The sequence below is a fragment of the Hibiscus syriacus genome, unplaced genomic scaffold (assembly GCF_006381635.1).
Source record: "Hibiscus syriacus cultivar Baekdansim isolate YM2019G1 unplaced genomic scaffold, ASM638163v2 tig00111008_pilon, whole genome shotgun sequence".
In the NCBI taxonomy this organism is placed as follows: domain Eukaryota; kingdom Viridiplantae; phylum Streptophyta; class Magnoliopsida; order Malvales; family Malvaceae; genus Hibiscus; species Hibiscus syriacus.
Window position 1 is genome coordinate 1,993,968 of NW_024062951.1, and position 26,563 is coordinate 2,020,530.

General features: G+C 35.8%; 4 protein-coding genes and 2 pseudogenes across 5 annotated transcripts; 3 read left to right on the plus strand and 3 right to left on the minus strand.

Moving 5' to 3' along the window:
• The first annotated feature begins 526 nt into the window (after nt 1-526).
• LOC120149763 (ribokinase-like) lies at nt 527-23,823 on the plus strand. 2 transcript variants are annotated; one of them, XM_039162471.1, is made up of 6 exons: nt 527-1,217; nt 3,693-3,878; nt 4,452-4,647; nt 4,772-4,858; nt 11,632-11,640; nt 23,812-23,823. In XM_039162471.1, exons 1-5 carry the CDS (start codon nt 561-563, stop codon nt 11,634-11,636), a joined length of 1,131 nt encoding a protein of 376 aa, XP_039018402.1. In that variant the 5' UTR covers nt 527-560; the 3' UTR covers nt 11,637-11,640; nt 23,812-23,823. The 2 variants fall into 2 exon arrangements, with proteins under 2 accessions (XP_039018402.1, XP_039018401.1); XM_039162470.1 differs by lacking the exons at nt 11,632-11,640; nt 23,812-23,823 and having other exon boundaries at nt 4,772-5,009.
• LOC120149765 lies at nt 6,502-7,140 on the minus strand. Its single transcript, XM_039162473.1, has 2 exons — nt 6,917-7,140; nt 6,502-6,812 (listed from the first exon to the last, which is right to left on the minus strand). The coding sequence occupies exons 1-2, from the start codon at nt 7,123-7,125 to the stop codon at nt 6,608-6,610; spliced, it is 414 nt and encodes a 137-aa protein (XP_039018404.1). The 5' UTR covers nt 7,126-7,140; the 3' UTR covers nt 6,502-6,607.
• On the plus strand, nt 8,592-10,783 carry LOC120149766 (annotated as a pseudogene).
• On the minus strand, nt 13,799-14,948 carry LOC120149747 (probable pectate lyase P59; the record flags this gene model as incomplete). Its single annotated transcript, XM_039162461.1, is given in 2 exon segments — nt 13,799-14,371; nt 14,373-14,948. Coding segments are annotated over 2 exon segments (1,134 nt in total), but the record flags the coding sequence as incomplete, so codon positions are not given.
• On the minus strand, nt 14,951-17,218 carry LOC120149748 (annotated as a pseudogene).
• LOC120149762 (phosphoenolpyruvate carboxylase 2-like) lies at nt 20,534-26,106 on the plus strand. The gene is made up of 11 exons (XM_039162469.1): nt 20,534-20,613; nt 20,898-21,129; nt 21,613-22,004; nt 22,151-22,235; nt 22,348-22,570; nt 22,706-22,809; nt 22,891-22,978; nt 23,363-23,517; nt 23,892-24,890; nt 24,982-25,368; nt 25,617-26,106. Exons 2-11 carry the CDS (start codon nt 20,950-20,952, stop codon nt 25,899-25,901), a joined length of 2,898 nt encoding a protein of 965 aa, XP_039018400.1. The 5' UTR covers nt 20,534-20,613; nt 20,898-20,949; the 3' UTR covers nt 25,902-26,106.
• Nucleotides 26,107-26,563: the final 457 nt, after the last annotated feature.

A 26,563-nucleotide genomic window follows, 5' to 3' on the forward strand; every position in this document is an offset into this window, starting at 1 on the left:
TAAATTGTAATTAAATAGTATTATAATATTATAAATATTTATAATTAAATTTAAATAAAAAATTAAAAATTTGACTCGAATTTTATAAACTTAACTTAACTCAATTAAATTTTCATGTCAAATTTGAATTATTAAAAAAACTCATAAATTCAAATAATTCAAAAATTTTAATTCGATTTGATGGAATACTTAGGGGATGTTTGTTTATCTTTTAATAGAATCATTCGTTTCAGCGTATTTATTTCGTACCTCTAAATGATTCAGTGTTGACTGATTCAACAAAAAAATGCTGAGCACAGAAATACATTCTGAATGATTCATAGTTATTATCAAACAATATGTCACATTCAGACTCTAAATCATTCAACATTTTAATCAACACTTAATCATTCTGAAATAAACAAACGACTTTATTTCTAAACCGATTACGTTGGATCACGGCGTCGAAGACGTATGATATTTAAAATCCTATTATCACAAAATAAATTAAATTCAATGACACTTTAGCTTACAGGCGAAAGGAAAAAGAAAAAAGTTGAAAGAAGGAAGAAGGAAGAAAGATGGAAGGAATCGCCTTTTCCCCATCAAAAAATTTCAATTTCAATGCCAATCGCTACTCCAAAATCCATGGTAACCAAACTCTCCATCCCATCCAAACCCTAACCCAAATCCCATTTCGATTCTTCAACCATCAGAACAAACCACTTCTTTCGTTCTCCATTAACTCAACTGAATCCACCCAGACCCCAATAACCCACCCCCCACCTCTGGTCGTAGTTGGCTCAGCAAATGCAGATATCTATGTGGAAATCGACAGATTACCCGCCGAAGGAGAGACCATTTCAGCCAAAAATGGCCAAACTCTTGCAGGAGGCAAAGGAGCCAACCAGGCCACCTGTGGTGCCAAGCTTTCCTACCCAACATATTTTGTAGGACAAGTAGGTGATGATGCGCATGGGAAATTGATTACTCAGGCTTTGGGAAGTGGTGGGGTCCGTTTGGAGTATTTGAAGAGTTTGACTGGCAGTGTGCCTACTGGTCATGCAGTGGTGATGTTGCAGTCTGATGGGCAGAATTCGATTATCATTGTTGGTGGCGCTAATATGAGTTCCTGGCCTGACAAGTTGTCTGATCAGGACTTGGATGTTGTTACGAAGGCTGGCATTGTTTTGCTTCAGAGGGAAATTCCTGATTATGTTAACATTCAAGTCGCCAAGGTTTGGACTTGGGATCTTTTGTTATCTGAAATTTATGCTTATGTGTCTTTTCTGTTGCTAATAGAATTATTTTGGCATAATTATTGAATCCATAATTTAATAGCGAGTAGTTTCTTTTATACTTGTATAGAGTGTCAACTTTGTTAGCTAAACTAGAACTACTATGGATGATTTGAGAATTTGGTTAAATGAAAGATGCTTTTAAGCTTGAAAGTGTTACACACCGCCACATTGATTATCATTTGGCCTTTTATGATTTCTAAGGAACTATAGGAAGTTTCTGCAATTATAGAAGCTATGCAAAGGTTCATCTTGTTAGCCTCTTGATGTTAGTCTTACATATGTAGTACATTACAATATGTATGTTTTTTTTGTCACTTGCCTTCCTAAATTAGTATAGCTTAGCGTGTTCATTATATTCTTCGAATATTTTGCCTGCGATTGTGGTTTTCTGGCGCTAAAGATAAGTTTTTGTCTCGTGAAAAGTAAAATTCAAATTGAGGAAATCCTATACTAAGATGATGCTAGTCACACTAATTATAAGTAACCTTTGAGCCCTTTATCTTTTAGCGCTTTTGTTTAGGTCAATTGAAATGCTTTGAAGAAGGAATATGTCATATAATGATTCTTAACTTCAGGTTGCGAATTGATAATTGACTACTCTGTATTAAGTGATCTGTATCCACTTTCAAGCAGTATCACAAGTGCTTAGAAATCCCTAGAGGCTTTCTATTAACAAAGCTTATTAAAACATCATTGTTTATTTCTTTCCTGCTCAAAACCATTCTCTTAAAACCTTTATTATGAACTTGTGCAACGAGGATCAACTACATGGTTCACGCTGAGCTTGGAATTGTTGTGTTTCTCTGTGCCTTAGAGAGTGCTCTGGCTAAGCTTTGAGTCTTGAACATCTCTTTCATATTTGAAATGATTTTTAGGTATAATACAATTTTAAAATGCCTCTCTAAGTGTTTCCTTGCAATGTAAAAATAAAATAGAAGGAACTCCGGATAGTTTTAAATATCAAACTCACACTTAAAATGTTTGATCTGCATAATGATATCTAAACTTGACATGTCTATTCTAGTGTGTCTATACTTAGACAAAGAAAGTGCCTTAGATCCTTTCAGGCGAATCGCATTTGATAAGGTGCATGCATGGTGCATTTAAGTGTTCCTTTTTTAAGGTGTTAGACAAAAGAAAAGGGTGCCCTTCTAATTTAAGTTATCTTTAGTTTCTTATATTTTTAACTTTTTTCATTAGATCTGCTTTTGCTAATAAGAAAATAGATAGTATCAAACTCTCTATGTCTTGATAATTGAATATTCAATAATAGACATGGGACCATAAGAAAATCATGCAGATTGAACAACCAAAAATATGGGAAGGGTCATGAGAACGATATGTGTAACTTGCCTGTATAATCAAGTTCAAATATCACATGAAATGTGGAACACGAAATTTAACTTCAATAATTACTGAACTAAGAAGGCAACAATAGTTTATGAGAATGATATAAGATTGGGTTGAGATGCCTTTGAAAAATAAGGGATGCTAGGGTCCTATATTTTAAGTTGCCTTTACTTCTATACTTCTACCGGGCTTTGGGAGACGCCTTTGATTGAGATGAAATGTCTTCAACTGCTTGGATGAGAGTGGATTCAGATGCACTGAGAACAAGGGCGCAGACTAAACGGTTTCTTTTAAGGACGGAGGGGGAATAATCGGAAACCAACAAGATCTATATGAATGGATTCGATTCCCCGGCGGATGGAAATGGGGTTTTGGTACAAAAAACACAAAGCGAAAGACTTAATTGCGTATACAAAGATGACAGACTTTCCTTTCATGCTTAAAGACTCGTAAGAGGTGCCACAAACAGAGAACTCAGAGAAAGTTCTCATTCCAGTTCTTCCTTCTTGTTTGTTCCTAGGGCGGGTTGGGACAACTAAGATCTAATTGCTGGAATTTTGGGAAAACAACCTCAAAAGTAGGCTTCATTTTAGAGAAAGGATATTGGGGACATTTGTAGTTATTTGGAGATGATTGAGTACTTGTTTAGGGTTCTTTGCTTTGAAAGGAAAGTGATTTGGTTGCAAAGAGAAGTCTTCCTTGATCTAATTGTGTTGATTATCTCAATTCAAAGTTGAAGAGATTATTGTTAATACTGTTACTGCTGCATTGGTTGGCTGGTGAGGTGAGATAAACATTATCCTCTTTAGAAGGCAAAAGCTAAGGTCTTTTGTTCTCCATTGACAGTAAAGTCCTTTTGATCTAATTGAAAGATGAACTTGGTATTTGGTCGGTGATTAGTTTAATGATTTCTCAGTTCAATTTTATCCAATGAGTCCTCTAGTATTTTTTTTGGGTTCACTGAAATGGACTTTACATGGTAAAGTTTACTAGTTCACTCTCTTGCACTTGCAAGCTTTCTTTTGCATCAAATTTTCGTAATTTGACACTTTAACTTTTCAGGCTGCAAAGAGTGCCGGTGTTTCTGTAATTATGGATGCTGGTGGAATGGATGCACCAATGCCACAACAACTTTTGAACTTTGTTGATATCTTTAGCCCAAATGAATCTGAACTTGGTCGATTGACGGGAATGCCTACTAAAAATTTTGAGCAGATTAGTCAAGCGGCTGGAAAATGTCACAAAATGGTGAGTTTTTCCACACATAAAGAGGGCCTTAGTTTGGCATTTTCTTAAACCGGAATATATGATGCGACATGAAGTTCTTAGGCAATAGAACATTTAAAAATATATGTTTTTTTTTTAAAAAAATAAAATAAATTGTCACAACCATTCAGCATTGGCAACAACTGTGGTGATTAGCACAAATTTTTATGGTATTTTTTAGACGTGTTTCCTTATTTCTCTGCTGTTTCATGGTTAATTCTGTTTTCTTGTGTAATGATCAATAGAGAACTTGCTCATATTACTAATTCAAAATGTGGTCTACCATGCTGAACATCCACACACATTTTGCAGAAAGACACTGAATTAGGTTCTTTTCATTGGAACCTTCAATTGTCTCATTGACTGATTTTACGTATGAAACTCTCCATCAGTTGTAAAGTCTTTTCATGCAACAGGAGTTATAGGGACTGACTGATCATTTCTATTTACTCAAATAAATGGCCCTCAGTAGTGAGCAAGCTTGTTATGGAAATTATTCGAGTCTCTAGGCAGATACCAAGATTTTACTACAAGTTAAATGTGAATACATTTCAGGGTGTTAAGCAAGTTCTTGTGAAACTTGGGGCCAAGGGATCTGCTTTATTCGTAGAAGGTGAGGAACCAATTAGACAGTCAATCATTCCTGCTGCACAAGTTGTAGATACAACAGGAGCTGGTGATACTTTTACTGCATCCTTTGCTGTGGCTTTATTAGAGGGAAAGTCCAAGAAAGAATGCTTGAGATTTGCCGGTATTCCTTGTTCTCTCTCTCACTTACTTTAGTATATTCATATAGATCATGACCTTTCTTTGCTTATATATAACTTCACCAAGGATTTGATCCTCACATATATTTTGTTTAACCAATTACTCAGCTGCAGCAGCCTCTCTTTGTGTTCAAATGAAAGGAGCCATGCCTAGCATGCCCAACCGGAAATCAGTTTTGAATCTTCTTCAGTCTGTATGAATTTGTTCTGTTTTGCTGTATCATTGGGAGCTAATGTTGGATTGGAGTTCCAGAGTTCGACGGTGAAAATAAGGGAAAAAAACATTGCTGCACATATTTTTGTTAGTATTTCCCATTGCAGCATTGACTATGCCTTGGGCCTGAGAAATGTTTACCAATTTTAATGCATATATTGATCCCAATGAGGGCAGTTAAATAATAAAAATAAAAATGACACTTCTGTTGGTTTTTAGAACATCACTTTTGTATGCAAATTAGCATTGTTTTGAAAATCGGACCTGATCGGCCGGTTCAACCGGGAACCGTTGCCTAGTCCGGTTCAAATTAAACCAATTGAACCGTTATTAGTGAACCGGCCGGAATCATTGAACCGTTCGAACCGGACCGGCTGAAAACCGAAAAAAACCGCCAATTTTGTTTTTTTTTTTTATAAAAAAAATTAAACTAAATGACGTCGTTTGTTAAACGAGCCAAGTCGAACTCGAGTATTGCTGAACTCGACTCAAACTTTAAAAGTAAGTTCAACTATATTCAAACTCACGAACTAAGAATTATCAAGTTCAACTCGAATTCGAAATATAATATTGAAACTTGAACTCGAAAAGGTTTAAACTCAAAAAAAATTTAGAAGTTCGATTGAAGCCTAAAATTCGAGCTTGATTAAAGTGAAAGAATAGTTCACTCTATGCTCACCAAAAGGCTCCATGATTTTGAATGTCAAATTACCTCTATTATTTATAGAAGTTAGTTGGGATGCTCTTCTATGTTTCTTAGCCATGTGGATTGTTTTGTTCTCATATTTTTATTCTTTAGACTTTTGGGATGTTCTTCTATGTTTCTTAGCCATGTGAGATTGTTTTAAAAAAAAAAATAAATCAAACAATATCATTTTGTTATGATTTTTTTAACTCCAAATTTATTTTTTAATTATAGTTATATAATTATATTTATTATTTAATATGTTTTATATTAAATATTATGTTGTAGTTAATTTGAATCATTTTATTTCACTTTATTTTATGATTTTTAACTCATATATGTTATGACTTGCTTTGAATATGACTTGTGATATATAAAATTTATTTTTTATTAAATATTTTTGGTATTTTTATTTAATTTTTTAAATAATTATGATATCGTCCGGTTTTTCCGACCGGTCGGACTGGTTCAACCGGTTGAACCAGTAAACCGATAACATGACCGGTTCTCTAATCGGTCCGGTTCTGAAAACCATGCAAATTAGCATTGATAGGAAACTGTTGTAGTTAGTGAATTAATGCATGTATTCTCTTTCGATGCATTGCCAACAATTCATTTTTATATTTTCAGAAATACCTTACTATTATTTTTCTTGATAAATTTGTCTCCGACACCCAAATTGATACATGTATATGGAGGTACAGTACTCCAAATATATATAAAAGAAAATAACATTAAACATACCGACAAGCGACATATTTATATCCGATACTCTCACCTGACCGAGTAAACAGCTACAATTTCACAGCATTTGTACAAATTCAGACACAGACCAGTACTAAAACTTGATGAGTTCCTTCCTGCAGACACACCAGATAGGAACAGAGAGGCATATAGAATAGGTTCATATTTGACAAGCTAAATAAACTTGGTCCAAAGTACTGAGAAGCAGATATCATATTCAAACTTAGACAGTATGGGTAGCTCTTACATCAGCCAAGCATTGATATTATTTCATAATGACAATGGAGAAAAGAGAAAGCACTCATTCAAATTTATAGTGTTTGTCAACAGCAGCTGAAACTTCCCAAGTGCAACTCATCCCTTTGGGAAACTCAACCAAATCGCCAGCACCAATCTCCACAAAGTCGTTGCTACCGTCTGGGTACACCTTTACTTTCCCTTCCAACAGATAACATGTCTCTTTTGAGCTATATGTCCATGGAAATTTACTAGGAGGACAACCCCACCTGTTCAAAAAAATTACCAAAACCAATTAAAAATCCATGAATAAGTAATGAAAAATAAAAACCCATAAAAATTGATACTGAATGAAGGGGTTTGAGTGACATACTTGGGCCACTGGTGCACGCCAAGCTGGGAAAGTTTGGATTCAGAAGGGTTGGTTTCCACTTTGATACCGAGTTTCTCAGTGGCCATGCTTTCGGATCTTATCGTAGGCGCCGTCAAAGGGTAACGGAGGTTTGAATGTTTAGGTTTGTGGGTGGTTGGGAGTAAGAAAGAAGATGAGGTTCCAGCAGCAAAAGCAAAAGCGGATGTCATTTCTATTACTTAACAGCAACTCGGGACTGAGCAGGTGAGGCCCAAACTGCACTTTCATTACTGCTTATGCATGTGTGGGGATAATATGGGCCGCTACTGCCTCATCTTTTCCAAGCCGATTCCTTTTTGCCATCTGGCATTTTCCCATTTATTTTAGGATCAACTATACAAATGTTTTTTAATCTTTGAGTAAGTTTTTATTTTTCTTACTGAAATTTTAAAATTAATAAATTGATCACTAACATTATTAATTTGTAACAAATCGGTAAGAGTTAGAGCAGCAGAGGTGGAGAGTAGAACGAAGTGTAACTAGCATGTATACTTGAACTCGTTTTCGGGAGGTACGACGATAACTGAGTTTCTTAGCAATGCAAAACCATGTAATATTTGAACATTCATCGCATTTGGTCACTGACGTCGTATGATCTTATCATGAATCGTGCAATAGCAATGGGAGGAGAAACCTTAAGAAATGATTATCCATCCTAGAAACAATGTTCAAACAAAAAAGAAATAGATCTGTTTACCCATCAGATATCAAGTAAATGTGGCACTCTTTGGTCATGAAGGCAACTTGATCACTGTTCAACCTGTGAAAGTAAATATCCTGATCTGCTTGATAATGTGAGGGTACCTGCAAGAAAGAAGATAGAAACATGTTTAGTTTCTGATTTTATGAAATACACCAAAGATTCATGCCTACCAAGCTTAGTTCAAGCCTACCATAAAACATAAAAAGGGCACGGATATAAACCGTTGAAAGAAATGATTAAGCAAAAACCTTTTCCGTAAACTGTAAGAGGGTGACCAACAACAGGACCGATTCAATGCATTCCAAATACACCATCATAATCAAGCCTTGCGTGTAAACAGCTCTTGATCGATCAATCATCGAATAAGGGGCAGACAAATGCTCATCAAAATGTACACCAACATCAGGTTCAAATGCGTTGAAGGTTTGAGATAAGAACTCAAAGATATAAAGTTTAATCGTCTTTCCAGTGATAGCTTTCCAACAACGGAGTCGGTTATGCACGGAGAAATGGAGTTAGGAGTCTGTAAACTTCATAGCTTGGGTTCATCTGCTTATGAACTGGATCTATATCTCTCTCTTTTCTATTTTATGATGAATGGGAAAGGATCATTCCGTTCTTTTCTTTTACATATTCAAAGTTTTAATTTTTTATACTTAACTCGGATCTGGTAATTAAGGCTGATCTTGTTGATATAAATCATAAACTTATGGATAATGTTTTCTCTGTTGGTTGAACTCTGAGTGCACACATTGACAGGGTAGTTAATTTGATGAGGTGATATGATTTTATTGCATTTGATGGCATGACCAACTTGATATGATTTTTGGCTTTTCTTTCATGCTTTTTTGGGTTTGAACATAGATTCTATCTATACTTTCCACATATTTGTTTATGCAAGTTGGTGCTTGTTGATGGTAATGATTTTTATGCTTTGCCTACTGAGATTAGTTTTCTTGCTTTTTTTTTTTGGTAGAATTGGTTTGAGAATGACTACTTATACCCCCAAGAACATCCTCATAACCGGGGCTGATGGTTTTATAGCATCCCATGTGGTTAATCGGCTCATTTGTAATTACCCCGGTTACAAGATTGCTGTGCTTGACAAGCTTGATTACTGCTCGAACCTGAAAAACCTCCTTCCCTACCAGTCGTCCCCGAACTTCAAGTTTGTGAAGGGGGACATCAACAGTGCTGACCTTGTTAACTAGCTCCTCGTCGCCGACTCTATAGAAAAAATAATGCATTTTGCGGCCCAAACTCATGTCGATAACTCGTTCGGCAACAGCTTCGAGTTCACCAAGAACAATATCTATGGTACTCATGTCTTACTTGAAGACTGCAAAGTCACTGGTCAGATCAGGAGGTTCATCCATGTGAGTACGGAAGAAGTTTATGGGGAGACGGATGAGGATGAGGTTGTAGGGAACCATGAGGCGTCCCAACTTCTCTCGATAAACCCGTACTCCGCAACGAAAGCCGGTGCTGAAATGCTTGTAATTGCATATGGTAGGTCATATGGGTTACCGGTGATTACAACCCGTGGAAACAATGTTTATGGTCCCAAACAGTTCCCTGAAAAATTAATTCCAAAGTTCATCCTCTTAGCAATGAGGGGGGAGACTCTTCCGATTCATGGAGATGGTTCTAATGTGGGGAGTTATTTATATTGTGAGGATGTGGCTGAGTCATTTGAAGTCATTCTTCACAGGGTGAAGTTGGCCATGTTTATAACATTGGAACGAAGAAGGAAAGGAGAGTAATTGATGTAGCCAAAGATATATGCAAACTTTTCTCGATGGATCCCGAGACATGCATCAAGTTCGTTGATAACAGACCATTCAATGACCAGAGGTATTTTCTTGATGATCAGAAACTGAAGGTCTTGGGATGGTCCGAGCGAACTGTATGGGAGGAGGGCTTGAAGAGGACGATCGAAGGTACACCAAAATTCCCCATCGGTGGGGCAATGTGTCCGGCGCACTGCTTGCACATCCAAGAATGCTGATGATGCCTGGTGGTCGAGTGATCCTATGACGCCTCGAATGATAGTTCCAACCTCCAAAAGCAGTGACTCTGCCCTACAACCGGCCTTCAAGTTCTTGATATATGGTAGGACTGGCTAGATTGGAGGTTTACTTGGTAAATTATGTGAGAAACAAGGTATTCCCTATGAATATGGAAGAGAACGCTTGGACGATCGATCATCAATTGTGTCAGATATTCAAAATATAAGGCCAACCCATGTTTTCAATGCTGCTGGAGTGACTGGTAGACCCAATGTTGATTGGTGTGAATCTCACAAAACTGAGACAATTCGCGCCAATGTGTCTGGGACCTTGAACTTGGCAGATGTTTGCAGACAACATGGGCTTTTGATGATGAACTTCGTTACCGGCTGTATATTCGAGTACGATGCTGCACATCCTCTAGGCTCAGGGATAGGCTTTAAAGAGGAGGACAAACCCAATTTCACTGGTTCCTTCTATCCAAAAACCAAGGCTATGGTAACTACTCAGAGATATACATCTATCTTTTTTAATAGTATAAGGTGATTACAAGGAAGTATATGTCCAGAATCTTTTTGAACCATTGACAACACACATCTTGCTGATGTCAGCGGCTCAAACCTGGATCTAAAGTAGCACGCATGTCTTATATTTTCCTCCCATCTTATTCAGGCTGAAGATCTGTTGAAAGAATATGACAGTGTGTGCACCCTCAGAGTTCGAATGCCCATCTCATCCGACCTAAACAACCCACGAAACTTCATCACCAAGATTACGCGCTACAGAAAGGTGGTCAATATCCCCAACAGCATGACAATCTTGGACGAACTTCTGCCCATTTCTATGGAGATGGAAAAGAGGAACTTGAGAGGCACATGGAACTTTACCAACCCTGGGGTTGTGAGCCACAACGAGATCCTGGAAATGTACAAAACTTGGGTCGACCCCAAGTTTCAGTGGGTGAACTTCACATTGGAAGAACAAGCTTAGGTGATAGTTGCCCCCCGAAGCAACAATGTAATGGATGCATCCAAGTTGTAGAAAGAGTTTCCTGACTTGTTACCTATCAAAGAATCACTCATTAAGTATGTCTTCCAACCTAACAAGACTACTTAGTCTATTAATTAGACCCAAAACTTATACATTCTATCAATTTATTTTTAATTTAAAATAATTTAATTAACTTTTTATACTTAAATTTTTTATTAATTTAATCATTTTTCCCATACTGTCAAACTAAAGGAGTCTATCAACGAAAATAGATTTCATAGGAAAAAAATTGGCAAAACCCATATTTAGTATCTCACACAAACCTATATATATATAATCAATTTCATCAAATATCATTAAGTTTTTCTTTGTATTAAAAATATTTTTGAACTATAAATTAATATGATTATAATAATGAATTTTAATATTGAATGTAATTATATCACTGAACTATTAATTTATAAGCAATAAATTGATATTTCAACTTGATGTTAACATGGTATTGGCATGAAAGTAAAAAAAAAATTATTCTAGGTCACCATCTTCTTCATCAAAGAAGATTTTTTTTCACTTATTTTTAGTTATAGTTGAAATTATTACTTTCCTATGTTTTTTAAAATCACTCTAAACATTAATGAGAATGTCTTATCATCTTCTACCACTTTTTTACATATATTAAAATTAACCTAATTGAACGGTCATCCAAGAAAATAGAAACACTAACACATCAAATCTTTAGACCATATTTTAATGAATTCCGTAAACAAACCAATCCAAACAGAAAGAAAAATAAAATAAGAACATTTTTATATCTATTTTACCATACATGATAATTGACGATGGGTAACAATTAACTATCAATGATGACCGAAAAATTATACGTAAAATTAAAATATTTTAAAATTTAATGACAAAATCAATATTTATATATAATCTTAATAAAAACATTTTATGCATTAATATATCCCCACCAAAATAATATTGTTTTAACCACACCATCACATTAACAAAAATTGGCATCTATATCAACACCTCATTTGTCGCTTTCATCAAATTAAGATTTAGACTAATTACTCTTTATGTTATTTCAAATTACGATTTAGACTAATTAATCTTTATGTTACGATAAAATTATTTTTTAACAATATGATAAAACTATTTTAAAACTCAATAATAATTAATTGTTTTCATTTTTTTAATAAGTAGCATGAAAACATTAATTAAAACATGCACCATGTCATAAAATATCTTAAATCCTCCAGTAGATTAAAATATTTTACCGTCAATATTTAAAAAGATAAAGTATATAAATAGTCATTCAACTATATCATTCTTTGAATTGTGTAACATGCAAATACTCAATGTTCGTTATATATTATGTTAGCGTACTTATATTTATGACATTCATGATGTGTACATTTGATTAAAGATATCCTATTGAGTTTGTAAATCTCAACGTTCTGATATTTTTGTTTGTATAATAATAGATTTGAGTGATTGTCATAGCATGATTCCAACATTTTTTTTAGGGTACAACGTTTTAGGACATTAGTGGGCATATGTATCCATAGGTCTCTTACTTGTGTTGAATTGTAAGCCCTATTTATGATTTAATATTGTTTTATTAAACTTGTAAACGGAACATTGGTTTATAAACTTGAAGAATTTGATTTACGATAATTTCTAATTATATTAAAAGACAAAAAAAAATTTAATAATAGTTGCTTCAATGATCCAATATAACAAGTTTAAGATGTCACGAGACCTCTTCAAAATAAGTAAATATTTTCATATTCTTTATTTAAATTAAATCATGAGGGGATAAAAATTATCAAACAAAATTAAATTTTGAGTTGACACAATCATAATAAAAAATGGGAAATTGTGTTTATATAGAGAGAGGTAGCATCCAGTTATATAGTGTTTTTTTTATTTCATATTGATCTAGAATTATTATATGGGTATAAATTGATCGATAAGATTAAAATTCAAAATCGAGGAGATTTTTACAAAAATAGTGAATAATCTCACGTATCATTTATACTTATTCAATGATCTTTAGTAGGAGAATATATATATGATTCACTTACATTTTACATAAAAATCTTTGATTTTTCACTATTAATCTCGATCATCTATTTGGAATCTCTATCAACCGTAGTGATGACTATCGATCCACCACCATCGTGAATTTTCATCTTACTCCACATTTGAACCATCTCTCTCTTGTTTCCTCTTTTCCTTAAAATAACAAAGTCCAAAGTCCCTAGGAAAGATTAAAGAACGAGGAAACGGAAAATGATGTTAAGAAAACAGAGCTGCTCCTCCGTATTTATGAACATAAAAATAGGATAAAATATGAAATAGTATACACATGAAAAATGTTCAAGCAAACCTGCCAAAGAAAAAAAAACTGACTAAATACTTCAAATCTTAGTTACTACTGCCATACATTACAAGAACATAAAGAAAAAATATTTATAATGTAAAGAAATCTGCTACTTCATAATGAACCCAGAAAACAAAGGAATAAAGGAACCCTTTTAAGCTTCAATTTTATAAAACTTATTGATAAGGTTAAATTATGGTTGCAGTTGCATTTTCAATTGTGTTGTATTTATGGTCATTGCGGTCATTGCGAGTATCGCAATCATCTAATAACAGTTTCGGATGGCACCAATATCACTATATAATGGTCGCTATTATGATAGAAGATCGCTATTTGAATCCATGATGCAAGGGAGCTATCTTGATTGATGAAATAGACGTACACCGAATTATGACTCATCCAACATTAGCATTAAGAACCATTTTCATTGGAATCGGTGTTAGTGTTCCAAATTATGTCCACAAATCATGAATATGACTTGTTGATTCCAACATTAGTATTAAGAACAAATTAGTAGTTAATGTTTGTCTTATTTTTAATTAATTTCACCCTTGAGGATATTTTTGTCTGTGAATTAAAGTTTTGCAGCTTGGGAGGAGAAATCTAAGTTTAAAGTAAGATGGAAATGTTGTATCCATAATATATGAAGACATTACTAGGAATATAAGAAAGGAACATACATCCCAATGGTCCCTTCTTGTGTTACAGTGATGAGATTTTAAGAGATTGTTGTCCATTATGAGAAAACAAACCCACAAGCCAGTGGTTTAGCAAGCCCTGCCAGGGACGCAGATAAGTGTTCCAGACCACTTGACCATAAAAGGCACCCTATGAGCCGGCATAACAGCCATCAATTTGTCACCTCCGTATTTCTTGCTGGCGTTCGGATCTCCGGACTGAATGAAAATGGCACCATTCAACATCAAGTCACCTTCTGATCTCCAGTTCCAGTGCTTCCACACTTCCGGTCCTACATATTCCCTCTTGCAGACCTCTTTGGCTGCTTTGTTAACCGGAGCTCTAAATCGGTTGCCCTGGCTGATAATCGTAGGGTGGCTGCTGCCTCCGATGGCATACATGTTCCAATAAGTGTACTCGTTGTTGACGATATGGAAGAAACCAAATCGGGCCCTAGGCATCCTCTGTACCAAGTTTTTTCCGAAATGGTTGAAAGCAACAGTGACCTGCATCTTCTCATCCTCACTGTAGCTGTCACTTGCTCTAAACAACATCACGTCGTTGTGATCAGTGAAATGACAGTTGGAAATGGTGATGGCGGTACAACCTTGAACAACATCAATGAGACCATCGGAGCATTTGTACATTGGAAAGATGGTCAAGCCAAACGTTGGTGCTTCCAAAGAGGGAAATCCCATTACCATCGCTCCTTGTCCTCAACCCAAAGTGGTTTGAACCGTCCTTGATTATGCCACCACTCTTGTGAAGAATGTGATGGATATGGAGGTTATGGACGATGACGTTCTTCACAAACTGAACGGTAAGACCAGCCCCATAAGCGATATGCACGTTGGTTCCTCTAGCGTCGATGGTCTTGTCGCATGTGATGAGCAGCTCCTCTTTCAGCGTGATGATCATGCTTCTTGCAAAGATGATCCAAAGTGGCACGTTTTGGATCACACCATAACGTAGGGTACCAGGTTTAGGGTCAAGCGGCTCATCCGAAGGACTACTGACCACGTAAATATCTCCGTCCCTTCCACCAATGGTACCTTTCCCGAATCCGAGAGCGCAATCAGCCAACTTCTTCCTATTTCTTATCCAGTTTGGATCACAACGCCAGCATTGATCGATGGGGTTGGTTGCCATACAAGGAGCCCTTTTATCCCTTCTAAACAAAGATCGCCTCGTGATACTTGTATAGAACTCAGTTGAACCAAGTTTGCTTTTAGGTAATCAATTTATCCTGGTCCTTGTACAATTGTTCCATCCAGCCAATCAGCATATCTGGATCCCCATTGTCATGACATTGCTGCCGAGACTGGTCCTCAAGTCTAAACTGCCTGGTAGAAGGGATGACGTTGATGTGAGACTTGACCTGAGACACTTCTGATTCATCATCGGTTAATGGCATTGAGAACCAAATTGCTGCCACTGTTTATGAACGCGAGAGAAGCTGATTTTCTTAGTTGTTTTAGCTCTTCTCCTTGTATACCCCAGTCTAGTTTGCCATCAGGGGAACTCCAATCTGAAAGGTTAGGAGGCACTGCACCAACTGGAGGTGTTGGTGTAGAATACCCTGAACGACGGTTTGCAGAAGGGCGCTCGATAACACCTTTGGTCAACTTCGAACTTAAAATAGGTGTTGCAGTTGTTCCAGATGGTTCAGCCCCAAAGGTTGGAGATGTCAATACAGGAGAGGATGTTAGGTTCGTTGGGTAGCTAGCGCGGAGCTGCGGGTTAATATTCAAGGGCATTTGAACTCCAGTCAGTGATTGCAATTGAGAAGCAGTAGTGAAATTCTTTGTAAGGGAGGCTTGGTAGTATAAAGAGATCCAAAACTATCCTCATGATTAGTCGACTTCACTCCTCCAAACCTGTTTAATTCCCCGGACATTTCTATGTTTAAATCCTTACGCCAAGCACTTCGAGCAGCTTTTAACCTACTAGTAGGAAGCTGCAAGGTAGGAGGTATGATGCTAGACTGGTTTGACCACATCCTTCTGCCAATAGAAGAGGTCCCAGGAGTCAAGGGTGTTGTTGATGTAGAAGGTTTTATAACAGATGGAGAGGCAGGGCTCAGGAGCAAGTGGGCTCATCGAACCATATTCAACACTAGCTTCATATGATCCAGGCGAAGGCAAAGCTGAACATGTCCAAGAATACAAGGGAAGAAGCTCCTCTTGCTTGTGAGCAAAGAAGCAGACCCTTCTAGTACAATTAGTCTCATCCTTGCATAGAGGAGTTCGATACTGGGCAGGATGAAGCGAAGACTCGAAAATACCATGTGCATATTCACAGTTATCACCCTGCTTACACGATCCTTTACCAAATTCGGGACAAGGAACACAAATATAAATATATTTCCTAGGATCACGCCTTCTTGCATTCTCCCCCGGGTGAACAATTGGGCACTCGATCCAATCATGAGAGTAAGCTTTTAAGCAAGGCTGGACCTTGAAAGTATACATCCTAAACTCGTCTGTCCCATACAGCTTACTGTTAATGTCGGGAAGAGAGAGATTATAGGGATAATCTTTCTTCTCATTTCCATCTTTCCAAGCTCGAGGAACTGAATCCACTTGTTGCTCTGACCCTTCCATCTAATTCCCTACTTGAGTTGCCAGACCCTCTCTTTTACCAACACAACCACCTCCTTTCAGCAAAGTCTGTAATATCTTCTTCCTGAGTTTAAATCAGAGTTGCACCAAGAGGGAGCAATCAAATCACCAGGTCGATTTCCATTAGCATCAACAGAATTTGTATCGGCAAAAGCATCAAGCAAAATTTTAACGACCTCGGGTGAATGAGAGAAGCCACCAGTAGCAGCACAGTAGAGAGCCGTGGCCCCATCAGAACCACAAGCCCTGTTAATGTCGATACTACAAATTTTGACGATGTAATTCACCACATCCTTGCACCCGAAAATCGAAGCAATCAAAAGATGTGTGTATCTTAATATTATGAATAAATGCTTCTAAAATATAATCATTAATATAATTGGTAAAAATTTGAAATATTAAATAAAATATAACAAAATTTAAATAATAATTAAATATTTATCAAATAAAATTTAATAAAATATTTTAGTATTGAATTATTTTATAGTGATTTTTTGGTAAAATAATCTCCATTTTTCGAATTAAATTAAAAACCCATATCAACTAGAAGTCCAACCATACTTTGCTTTGACTTCAATTTCAACACTAATTTTGGCCAATAAAAATGCCGAAAAGAGTTCGAAGTTTTTCAATGGATCTCTAAGAGTGTGTTTGGATCAAGAATTCTATCATTCTTGGCCGTCATTTTTTTTCCTGATTATAGATGCCCATATTTGGTTGGGTAAGATTCCCAAGTGAGGGTAATCTTTCAATACCAACAGTATATGTTGGGGTGTTTATTCCTGGGAATGTTATTCTCACATGTATCTTAGGTATTTTTTCATTCCCGTGTTAAGGGCTAAAATACCCTTCATTTCCCGTTTGTCTCTGCATATCTTCTTCTCCGAGCTTGCCTCTTCGAAAATTTCATTTTCCCATTCTCCTTGTAAGATTTATTCTCACTCCCTTTGTTTTATTTTCTCAGCAGTGAAATTCATCGTTTTATATGAAATCTGGATTTGTTCTATTTTCTGTTTTCATTTGTGTTATATGATTCTATGACTTCAGCAAACACGTTATGATTCATCACCACCTTCTTCTTCTTTTTCCTAATCTCTTATAATATTCACCTTCTAGACGTAGACTCAAAATCAAATCTTTTGCATATAAAAAATAAGAAAAATGCTTTTGCGAGAGGCTTGATTCCTCGGCAAGTGATTTACGTTAGTTTTATGTTTACCTCCTTTTTCTGATTCTGGGTTGCTGTCGAATTTTGGTTTGTAGTTAAGGATTACCCATTTTGGGAAATTTAAAGTCTTGATTTGCTTTTTGTTTGCTAATTTTTCATTTCTGAGCTTTGGGAATGTTATGTTACAGTGGTTCTTGATTTGGGTTTAGATTTGTTTGTTATTCTTTGTGAAGTTCTTGTTTCTACAATTTGGGGTTTTGATCTATTGTTGTCGTTGATGTCTCTGCTTGGTTGTTGATAAGCAAGTAAACCCAAATTTGAATTCAGATTTATACTTGCTTAATCAGATATTGAGTTGAGCTGTTGTTGTATTATGGAACACCCAATCTCACAAGAGGTAGCTCTTGTGTGACAAAATTGTAAATAATTTCAGCTCGAATCAGATGATACCTCGCATGTCGGATACGAGCCTTCGCACCCGAGCACTATGTCCATTTCTATGTGCACTATAACTCAGTTGATACTTGAATGAAGATTGCCATTTCTATATGAATATCCGATTTGTATGCCAGGAAGTATGTTGAGTTAGGTAATGACCTTTCTGGATTCTTGGGCTTACTAACCATGCAATAACATATCATAGGAAAGAATATTAGTTCCCTTTGTCTAGTGATTTTGATCCTTCTCCAGGTTTTACGTCAAGGACGGTGAAAAGGTCTTTACGTTTCTGAAATGACTTGATGTACATCATAGCACAGCTTGTTAAATAAGCTGGTTGGATTGTTATATTTGTAAACTAACTTCATTTCTTTCACATCTAATTTACAACTTATCGTGTTTGGACTATATTATCGTGTCAAATCTGAAGCTTCTTATGCATTTATGCTGTTGGTTTTCCTTGTTTCGTGTTTCCGCTTGTCTCAGCGGAAATTGTAAAAAGTGTCTAGTGTTCATGTGTTTGCTACTTATGCATTTATGCTGTTGGTTTTCCTTGTTTCGTGTTTCCTCTTGTCTCAGCGGCAACTGTAAAAAGTTTGTCAAGTGTTCATGTGCTTGCTACTCGAAACATAGGTTATCACTATGTATCTCCTGACGGAGGAGTTGAAGTTGCAGGAGGCTGTTGCCGAAGAGCATTCCCACCATATGAATATCACCTTTGGTGAAGCGAAAATGGTGGCTTCCCAGTACCAAAAGGAGGTGGAGAAATGCATCGCAGCCACCGAAACGTGTGAGGAAGAAAGAGAGCGAGCCGAGGTCTCGCTAATCAGGGAGAGGAAAGTTACGACATTGTGGGAGCAACGATCGTCAAATGGGTTGGGGAGGGGAATAAACACTGCGTGTGGTCCATTCAATTATCCTAGGCTAGAAAGATTCTTGTAAACAGGCAACACTTGGTTAAATCTTGTTAGGGCAAAAGCCCCCAGAATCTCTCCCTCCCTTTTGCATTTTCAACTGTTTTAACTGTCATGCTATACTATTGTGTGGGTATATATATATATATATTTATATTTCACATGTAATCAAGTGTTATATGTACTGAAATTATGTTTATAAATGTTTTCAACATCCATACAAACACGATGAGTTCTTCGATCACAATAACTGTCATATACATTGCCCTAGCGGGAATGCATCAAATCTACATTTCCCATCCATCAACATGATCTCGTTATACTGCTCCTGCATTAGAGAATGCATTTTTTTTAAAGAACTTGTGTTCATAACAACTAAGTATATTTAAAACATGCACAACATAATCAAACTGCAAAAGCATTCTCATACCAGGTTAATCATGGAACTCATTATGATGTCCAAGGATTCAATATTATTTTGACCGATATCATTTCGTGGCTTTGTCTGCTCGAAGAGGAAGTCTTCATCATACCTCAATCTCGTTTCATTTATGAAGCATATTTTTCAAATGCGGATTATAAGTATTAATTGCCCATTTTACATTGCTGATGAAAAAGAACTGATTCAATGCTGAAGCAGTGGAACGCTTTTGCGAGAGTCTTGATTTCTCGACAAGTGATTTGTATTAGTTTTATGTTTACAATATTGAGATTATATTTCTTGATGAACCTTTATTTATGTGATTGATTATAGTTTAAATGTGGATGTAGATCATCATATATTGATGAAAGAAATTAACGATATAGTATGTTCAAAGTTTGCCCTCTGTCGGTTTTTGTATGTTCGGAGAGAAATTACAGGTTGGGAAACATGAATTATTGGGTTGCTTGCTTTTTATAATCAAGAGTTGAGTACAAATCAGAATAGGACTGAGTATTAATAATTTTATTAAAATATTAACAAATAAAATGATGAATGACGGTGAAATATAAAATTATAAATAATATGATTTTTAGTGTTATATTTTCTTACTTATTTGAATTATGTTTTTGTAATATAAATTAATGATATAAATAATAATGATAAAGTATGCAGAATTAAATATAAATATAAAAGAAAAATAAATAAATTATTGTATATAGAAGATATAATAAATATTATATCGTAGATAATAAAAATAATTTGTATATTTTTATTATAATAAATATCTATGAAGAATTTCTACAATATAAACATTTAGTTAAATGTTGATGTAAAATTTTAATATATTTTTAAATAAATTATATAAAATTTAATATTAATTAAAATTAAAATAATGCAAGATATATTTAAATACTAAAGTAATATATTATCAACAAATAGAATTTTTATATAAATAATTTTTATTTAAATATTTAAAATTTCACTTGTTAAAAAAATAAATATAGAACAAGGACAATTTGATAAAATATACATTCCAGTAATCTTTTATTCTTTTAACTAAATACTGTAATCTTACATTCATGCCAAACCAACCAAACACAGTAATATAACATTCCCACAAATCCTATTCCTGATAATCTTTTATTTCTACTTGTAATCTAACATTCCGTAAACCAATCGAACCCAAACTCTTTTGTTCTAAAGAAATTTCCTTCTTTTCTTCAGTTGCTCTTATAAATCATTCTCTCTCTCCTTCAGTTGATCTTATAATTCTCCTACTCTCTTCCATCCATAGTTTTGGTTTTCTCAGTAACCAGATTGTCGGGTAATTCATTTTCCATGTCTTTTTACTTGAATAACCTAAATCTGGGTCTTGCTCAGAGCTTTTAAACCTTTTACTCTTTTTTCCCTATAATTACGAAGATCCGAATTTCTCCTGAAATTAGCATTGCTTTTTTGATTAAAACATGGTTTTTATATATCATATCTTTGATTTTATAGATTTTATTTTTCCGGTTCTTAATCAGATTCTGTGCTATTGCTATATATCGAATCTTTGATTTTTTTTCCTCTTTGATGATTTGGTTTTTGTTTTTTTAATCACGGAAGGGGAAAAAAAGAAAAGAAAAAGCTTCAAGTTTTTTCTACTTTCAAGTGGGATATGGCGGGTCATAGTAATTCCAGCAAGCTAGAGAAGTTGGCTTCCATTGATGCACAGCTACGGCTTTTGGTTCCTGCTAAAGTGAGCGAAGATGATAAGTTGGTGGAGTATGATGCTTTGCTTTTGGATCGGTTTCTTGATATTCTTCAAGACTTGCATGGCGAGGATCTTAAGGAAACTGTATGTTATTCTTCATTTTCACTTCTTTGTTCTTTCTGAAATTTGGTTTTGATCGTTTGAACTTTGATCGATGTCTTTTTTCCCCAAAACACTTCAATTTGTAATGAGAAAGGGTTCTGATTTGCCTTCCGAAACCTTCTGTGTTATTTTCATTGCCTAAAACTTCTGTAAGTTTGAATTTGTACTGTTTTTTAATGGTTCGAGTGTTTGCTTTGGACATATTTTGGTGTTGAAAGCTCATGGCGGTATTTTTTTCTTTGTAAAAGATAATATTCTACTTCATCATCAATTAATTGTTCATTGACTTGTGGAAGTTTCGATTTGTAATGTTTATGGTTTCTGCATAGCTGAACTCATCATTGAGGAGATTTATGTATTACTTTCAGGTTTTCATTTCACTCTTTGCGTGGAAGATTATAGAACTAGAATTTGTTCTTAAAATTTGTGCAGTGATTTTCAGTGATAAACCTTTTGATTTGTTAGGTTCAAGAATGTTATGAACTTTCTGCTGAGTATGAAGGGAAGGGTGACCCCAAGAAACTTGAGGAACTGGGAAATGTTTTTACTAGTTTGGATCCAGGCGACTCCATTGTTGTAGCTAAAGCTTTCTCCCACATGCTTAACTTGGCTAACCTTGCTGAGGAAGTTCAGATTGCTTACCGTCGAAGAATCAAGTTGAAGAAAGGTGATTTTGGCGATGAGAATTCTGCAACAACTGAATCAAACATTGAAGAAACTCTCAAGAGACTTGTGGTTGATCTGAGGAAGTCTCCTGAGGAAGTTTTTGACGCTCTTAAGAACCAAACTGTGGATCTAGTCTTCACTGCTCATCCTACGCAATCAGTTCGTAGATCTTTATTGCAGAAGCATGGAAGGTTTTTTTCTTCAATTTTTTCCTTAACGCTTTAGCATTACAACTTTGGAAGTATTATGATGAAGAAATTTTAATTCAAAATCTACTTACATTCATTATTGTGTTTCTGATTTTATAAAATCTTCTGCGCGATTCAACTTTTTCCAGGATAAGGAATTGTTTAGCGCAATTGTATGCTAAAGACATTACTCCAGATGATAAACAGGAACTTGACGAGGCTCTACAGCGTGAGGTATTTCAACTTGTCATGATATCTGTTTTTCTGTAAATAAACTTGCAATTCCTACCCCGTAAAGGGAAAGATATCTTGCTATCTTTGATTGTTTGCTTTCTTTTACATGCAGATTCAAGCTGCGTTCCATACAGATGAGATTAAAAGGACCCCTCCAACGCCTCAAGATGAGATGAGGGCGGGAATGAGCTATTTCCATGAAACAATATGGAAAGGTGTCCCGAAATTTTTGCGGCGGATTGACACAGCTTTGAAGAACATTGGGATTAATGAACGTGTTCCCTACAATGCGCCACTTATTCAATTTTCTTCATGGATGGGTGGTGATCGTGATGGTACAGTCCTACTTGAATGAATAAATAAATAATAAAACAAAGTAGCTTCTAGTACAACTTCTTTTTAGTATTTAAAATTGGGGTTGCTCGAATATCTTCTAGGAGTTTTCAAGGCTTCCTTGATATATAATGCAGGCAATCCAAGGGTAACTCCTGAGGTCACAAGGGATGTCTGTTTGTTGGCTAGACTGATGGCTGCCAATTTGTACTATTCCCAAATTGAGGATCTGATGTTTGAGGTATTTAGCTTGTATCATCTGACACATTCTATAATTGAAAGGATCCATTTTAGGCCGATTCTTATCGATGTTTCTGTTCAGTTGTCCATGTGGCGTTGCAGCGATGAGCTTCGTGTTCGTGCAGAAGAACTTCATAGATCCTCAAGGAGAGATGCTAAACATTACATAGGTATACATCGAAATTCACTTGTTTTTATTTCACTTGCATTTTATTCTAATTCTAAATGATGCTCTTTTAGCTTGAGTAAATAGCTTTTCTATTTCATTATGATATTGTGAGTGCATTCTTAAAATGCTTTGAAGTAGTTAGACAATCTTTTTCCTCTCTCTCTCTCCAATTCCCTTTGAAGGGACAGAATTCTTCTAGAGTGTATGTTTTGTTGCATGCTCTAAGAATTCATTTCGACTTTTGGGAACAAAAACTTGACCTGCATCTCACACAATAATGCCATGTAATGATTTATGTGACTCAGAGATGGAGATCCATATGTTATTTTGTTCAACTGATCTCTTATCCTTGGTTTGATTCTCATTGATGTTACTCGTACTGCAGAGTTCTGGAAACAAGTTCCTCCCAATGAACCCTACCGTGTTATTCTTGGTGATGTTAGGGACAAGCTGTATCAGACACGAGAAAGGTCTCGTCAAATGTTATCTCATGGTATCTCTGAAATTCCAGAGGAAGCAACTTTCACCAACATTGAGCAGGTCTCTTTCTGCATATTTCATGATCTTGTCATTAGTTTGGACTCAAACATATTTTCCTCGAGAGAAATAGAGATTTAATATTACATTGCTCCCTTGCTTGCTAAAAGATGAGCAACAGCTAGCAAAACCTGATTTCATAGCTTAGTGTGCTGGGACAGAAATGTCTTGAACGTTAGGTCTAACTTCCTTTTCACTTTATCTGTCATGGGAAAATCCTCTTTCCAAATAAAAATGGTCATTTTTAGATTTGGTTTGAAGACTAGGTCACTCTCAAGTAACTATTTTGGTCTATAGCATTTCTTATGTCTTTTCTTTTTATTAATAACCTCTTTATAACTGGCCTCAACACTAATGAAGTCTTTAATTTTATGCAGTTTCTGGAGCCTCTTGAACTCTGTTATAGATCACTTTGCTCCTGTGGTGACCAGCCAATTGCTGACGGAACCCTTCTTGATTTCTTGAGGCAAGTTTCGACTTTTGGCTTGTCACTGGTTAGGCTTGACATTAGGCAAGAGTCTGACCGCCACACAGATGTCATAGATGCCATTACCAATTACTTGGAAATTGGTTCCTATCGAGAGTGGTCGGAAGAAAAAAAGCAGGAATGGCTATTATCTGAACTAAGTGGCAAGCGCCCATTGTTTGGTCCTGATCTTCCAAAAACAGAAGAAATTGCCGATGTTTTGGACACGTTCCTTGTATTAGCAGAGCTCCCAGCAGACAGCTTTGGAGCATACATCATTTCAATGGCTACCGCACCTTCTGATGTTCTTGCTGTTGAGCTCCTTCAGCGTGAGTGCCATGTGAAGAAACCGTTGAGAGTTGTTCCACTTTTTGAGAAGCTTGCAGATCTGGAGGCTGCCCCTGCTGCTTTGGCTCGGCTCTTTTCTATTGATTGGTACAGAAATCGGATCAATGGCAAACAAGAAGTTATGATCGGGTATTCAGATTCAGGTAAAGATGCAGGGCGTTTCTCAGCTGCCTGGCAGTTATACAAAGCTCAGGAGGAGCTTATTAATGTTGCTAAGCAATTTGGTGTGAAGCTCACGATGTTCCATGGTCGTGGTGGAACTGTTGGAAGAGGAGGTGGTCCGACCCATCTTGCTATCTTATCTCAACCACCGGAAACTATTCATGGTTCACTTCGTGTTACAGTTCAAGGTGAAGTTATTGAGCAATCATTTGGAGAGGAGCACTTGTGCTTTAGAACACTCCAGCGTTTTACAGCTGCCACACTTGAGCATGGTATGCATCCACCAGTTTCACCGAAACCAGAATGGCGTGCTCTGATGGATGAAATGGCAGTTATTGCTACTGAGGAGTACCGTTCCATTGTCTTCAAAGAACCTCGATTTGTTGAATACTTCCGTCTTGTTAGTGAACTTGCATGATCACATTCTTTACACCATCTGAACTTATTACAAGCAGGTTTTGATTGAATAATACTGTTTCTTTTGTTTGTAGGCTACACCAGAGTTGGAGTATGGTAGGATGAACATTGGTAGCAGACCATCAAAGCGGAAGCCAAGTGGGGGCATTGAATCTCTCCGAGCAATCCCATGGATCTTTGCCTGGACACAGACAAGATTTCATCTACCAGTTTGGCTAGGCTTCGGAGCTGCATTTAAACATGTCATTCAGAAGGACTTTAAGAATCTCCACATGCTACGGGAGATGTACAATGAATGGCCTTTCTTCAGGGTGACAATTGATTTGGTTGAAATGGTCTTCGCAAAAGGAGATCCCGGGATCGCAGCCCTATATGATAAGCTCCTTGTTTCTGAAGAACTGTGGTCGTTTGGAGAGCGACTGAGGGCCAACTATGAAGAAACAAAAGGCCTTCTCCTTCAGGTAAATTCACTAGAACAGATTCCCCCATTTGATTCTTTTCTTTAAAAAAAAAAAAAAACTTACAGTTCTTAAGGACAAATCCACATTCTTCAAAAAAAGAAAAAAACCATTAAGATATTTGTATACATATACAACATATATATATATATATATATGTAACATGCAATGGTTCCCAAGTTCAGACTAGTTGCAACTCTTTGACAATTACTGACAATGGGCCAGTAACTTACTTTCTCTTTTGTTTCCAGATTGCTGCACACAAGGATCTTCTTGAAGGGAATCCATACCTGAGGCAAAGACTGCTGCTGCGTGAATCATACATAACAACACTAAATGTTTGCCAGGCCTACACACTCAAACAGATCCGTGACCCGGATTACAACATGAAGTTCTCCAAAGAGATTATGGAATCAAACAAAGCCGCAGATGAACTCGTGAAACTAAACCCGAAAAGTGAGTATGCTCCTGGTTTGGAGGATACCATCATCTTGACCATGAAGGGTATTGCTGCTGGCATGCAGAACACCGGTTAAACTCCCCCCTAAGCTTATAGATTTAGTCCAGAGAATAAGAATTATACATGGAGAACATATAATAAAAAGCTATTTAAATTCGCATGTAGGATTGTGATGCAGTGTTTATTAATGCCCCCAAACGGATGGGAATGCATGGAAACTTATTTACTTGTATGTTTAAATACGGTATAGGTAATGCCATTGGGGATTAAGCTTTTGGTTTTATAAATTCTAGGCTTGGGTCTAATTTTAGCTTTATGAATGATTCTGTTTGTTTTGTTTGCATTAATTGTTCGGAAAATGATTTTTGTAAATAGAATAATATTATGAAAATAATTAATATTTTTTATGTTCAGATATTTATATGTAAAATATTTTTTTATTTGGCCGATTTTCTTAAAAGTATTTTATGATTTGACATTATTTTGATATAATATATATAAGAAAATATAAAATGGAATAAGTTTAAATATTTAATAATTTTCAATTTATGGGAAGAGAGATTTAGGCAGTATGTTTATGGTATTCAGTTATTAAATAAAAAATATTTTATGAATTTTATTTTTGTTTGATATAAAAATTTGAGAGGATGTTTGGGGTGATAGTAACTGGGAGTACTTGTCTAGTTTGATTAGAGTTCGATTCTAAAAGAAAACACTAGGCCCATATTTGATTCACAT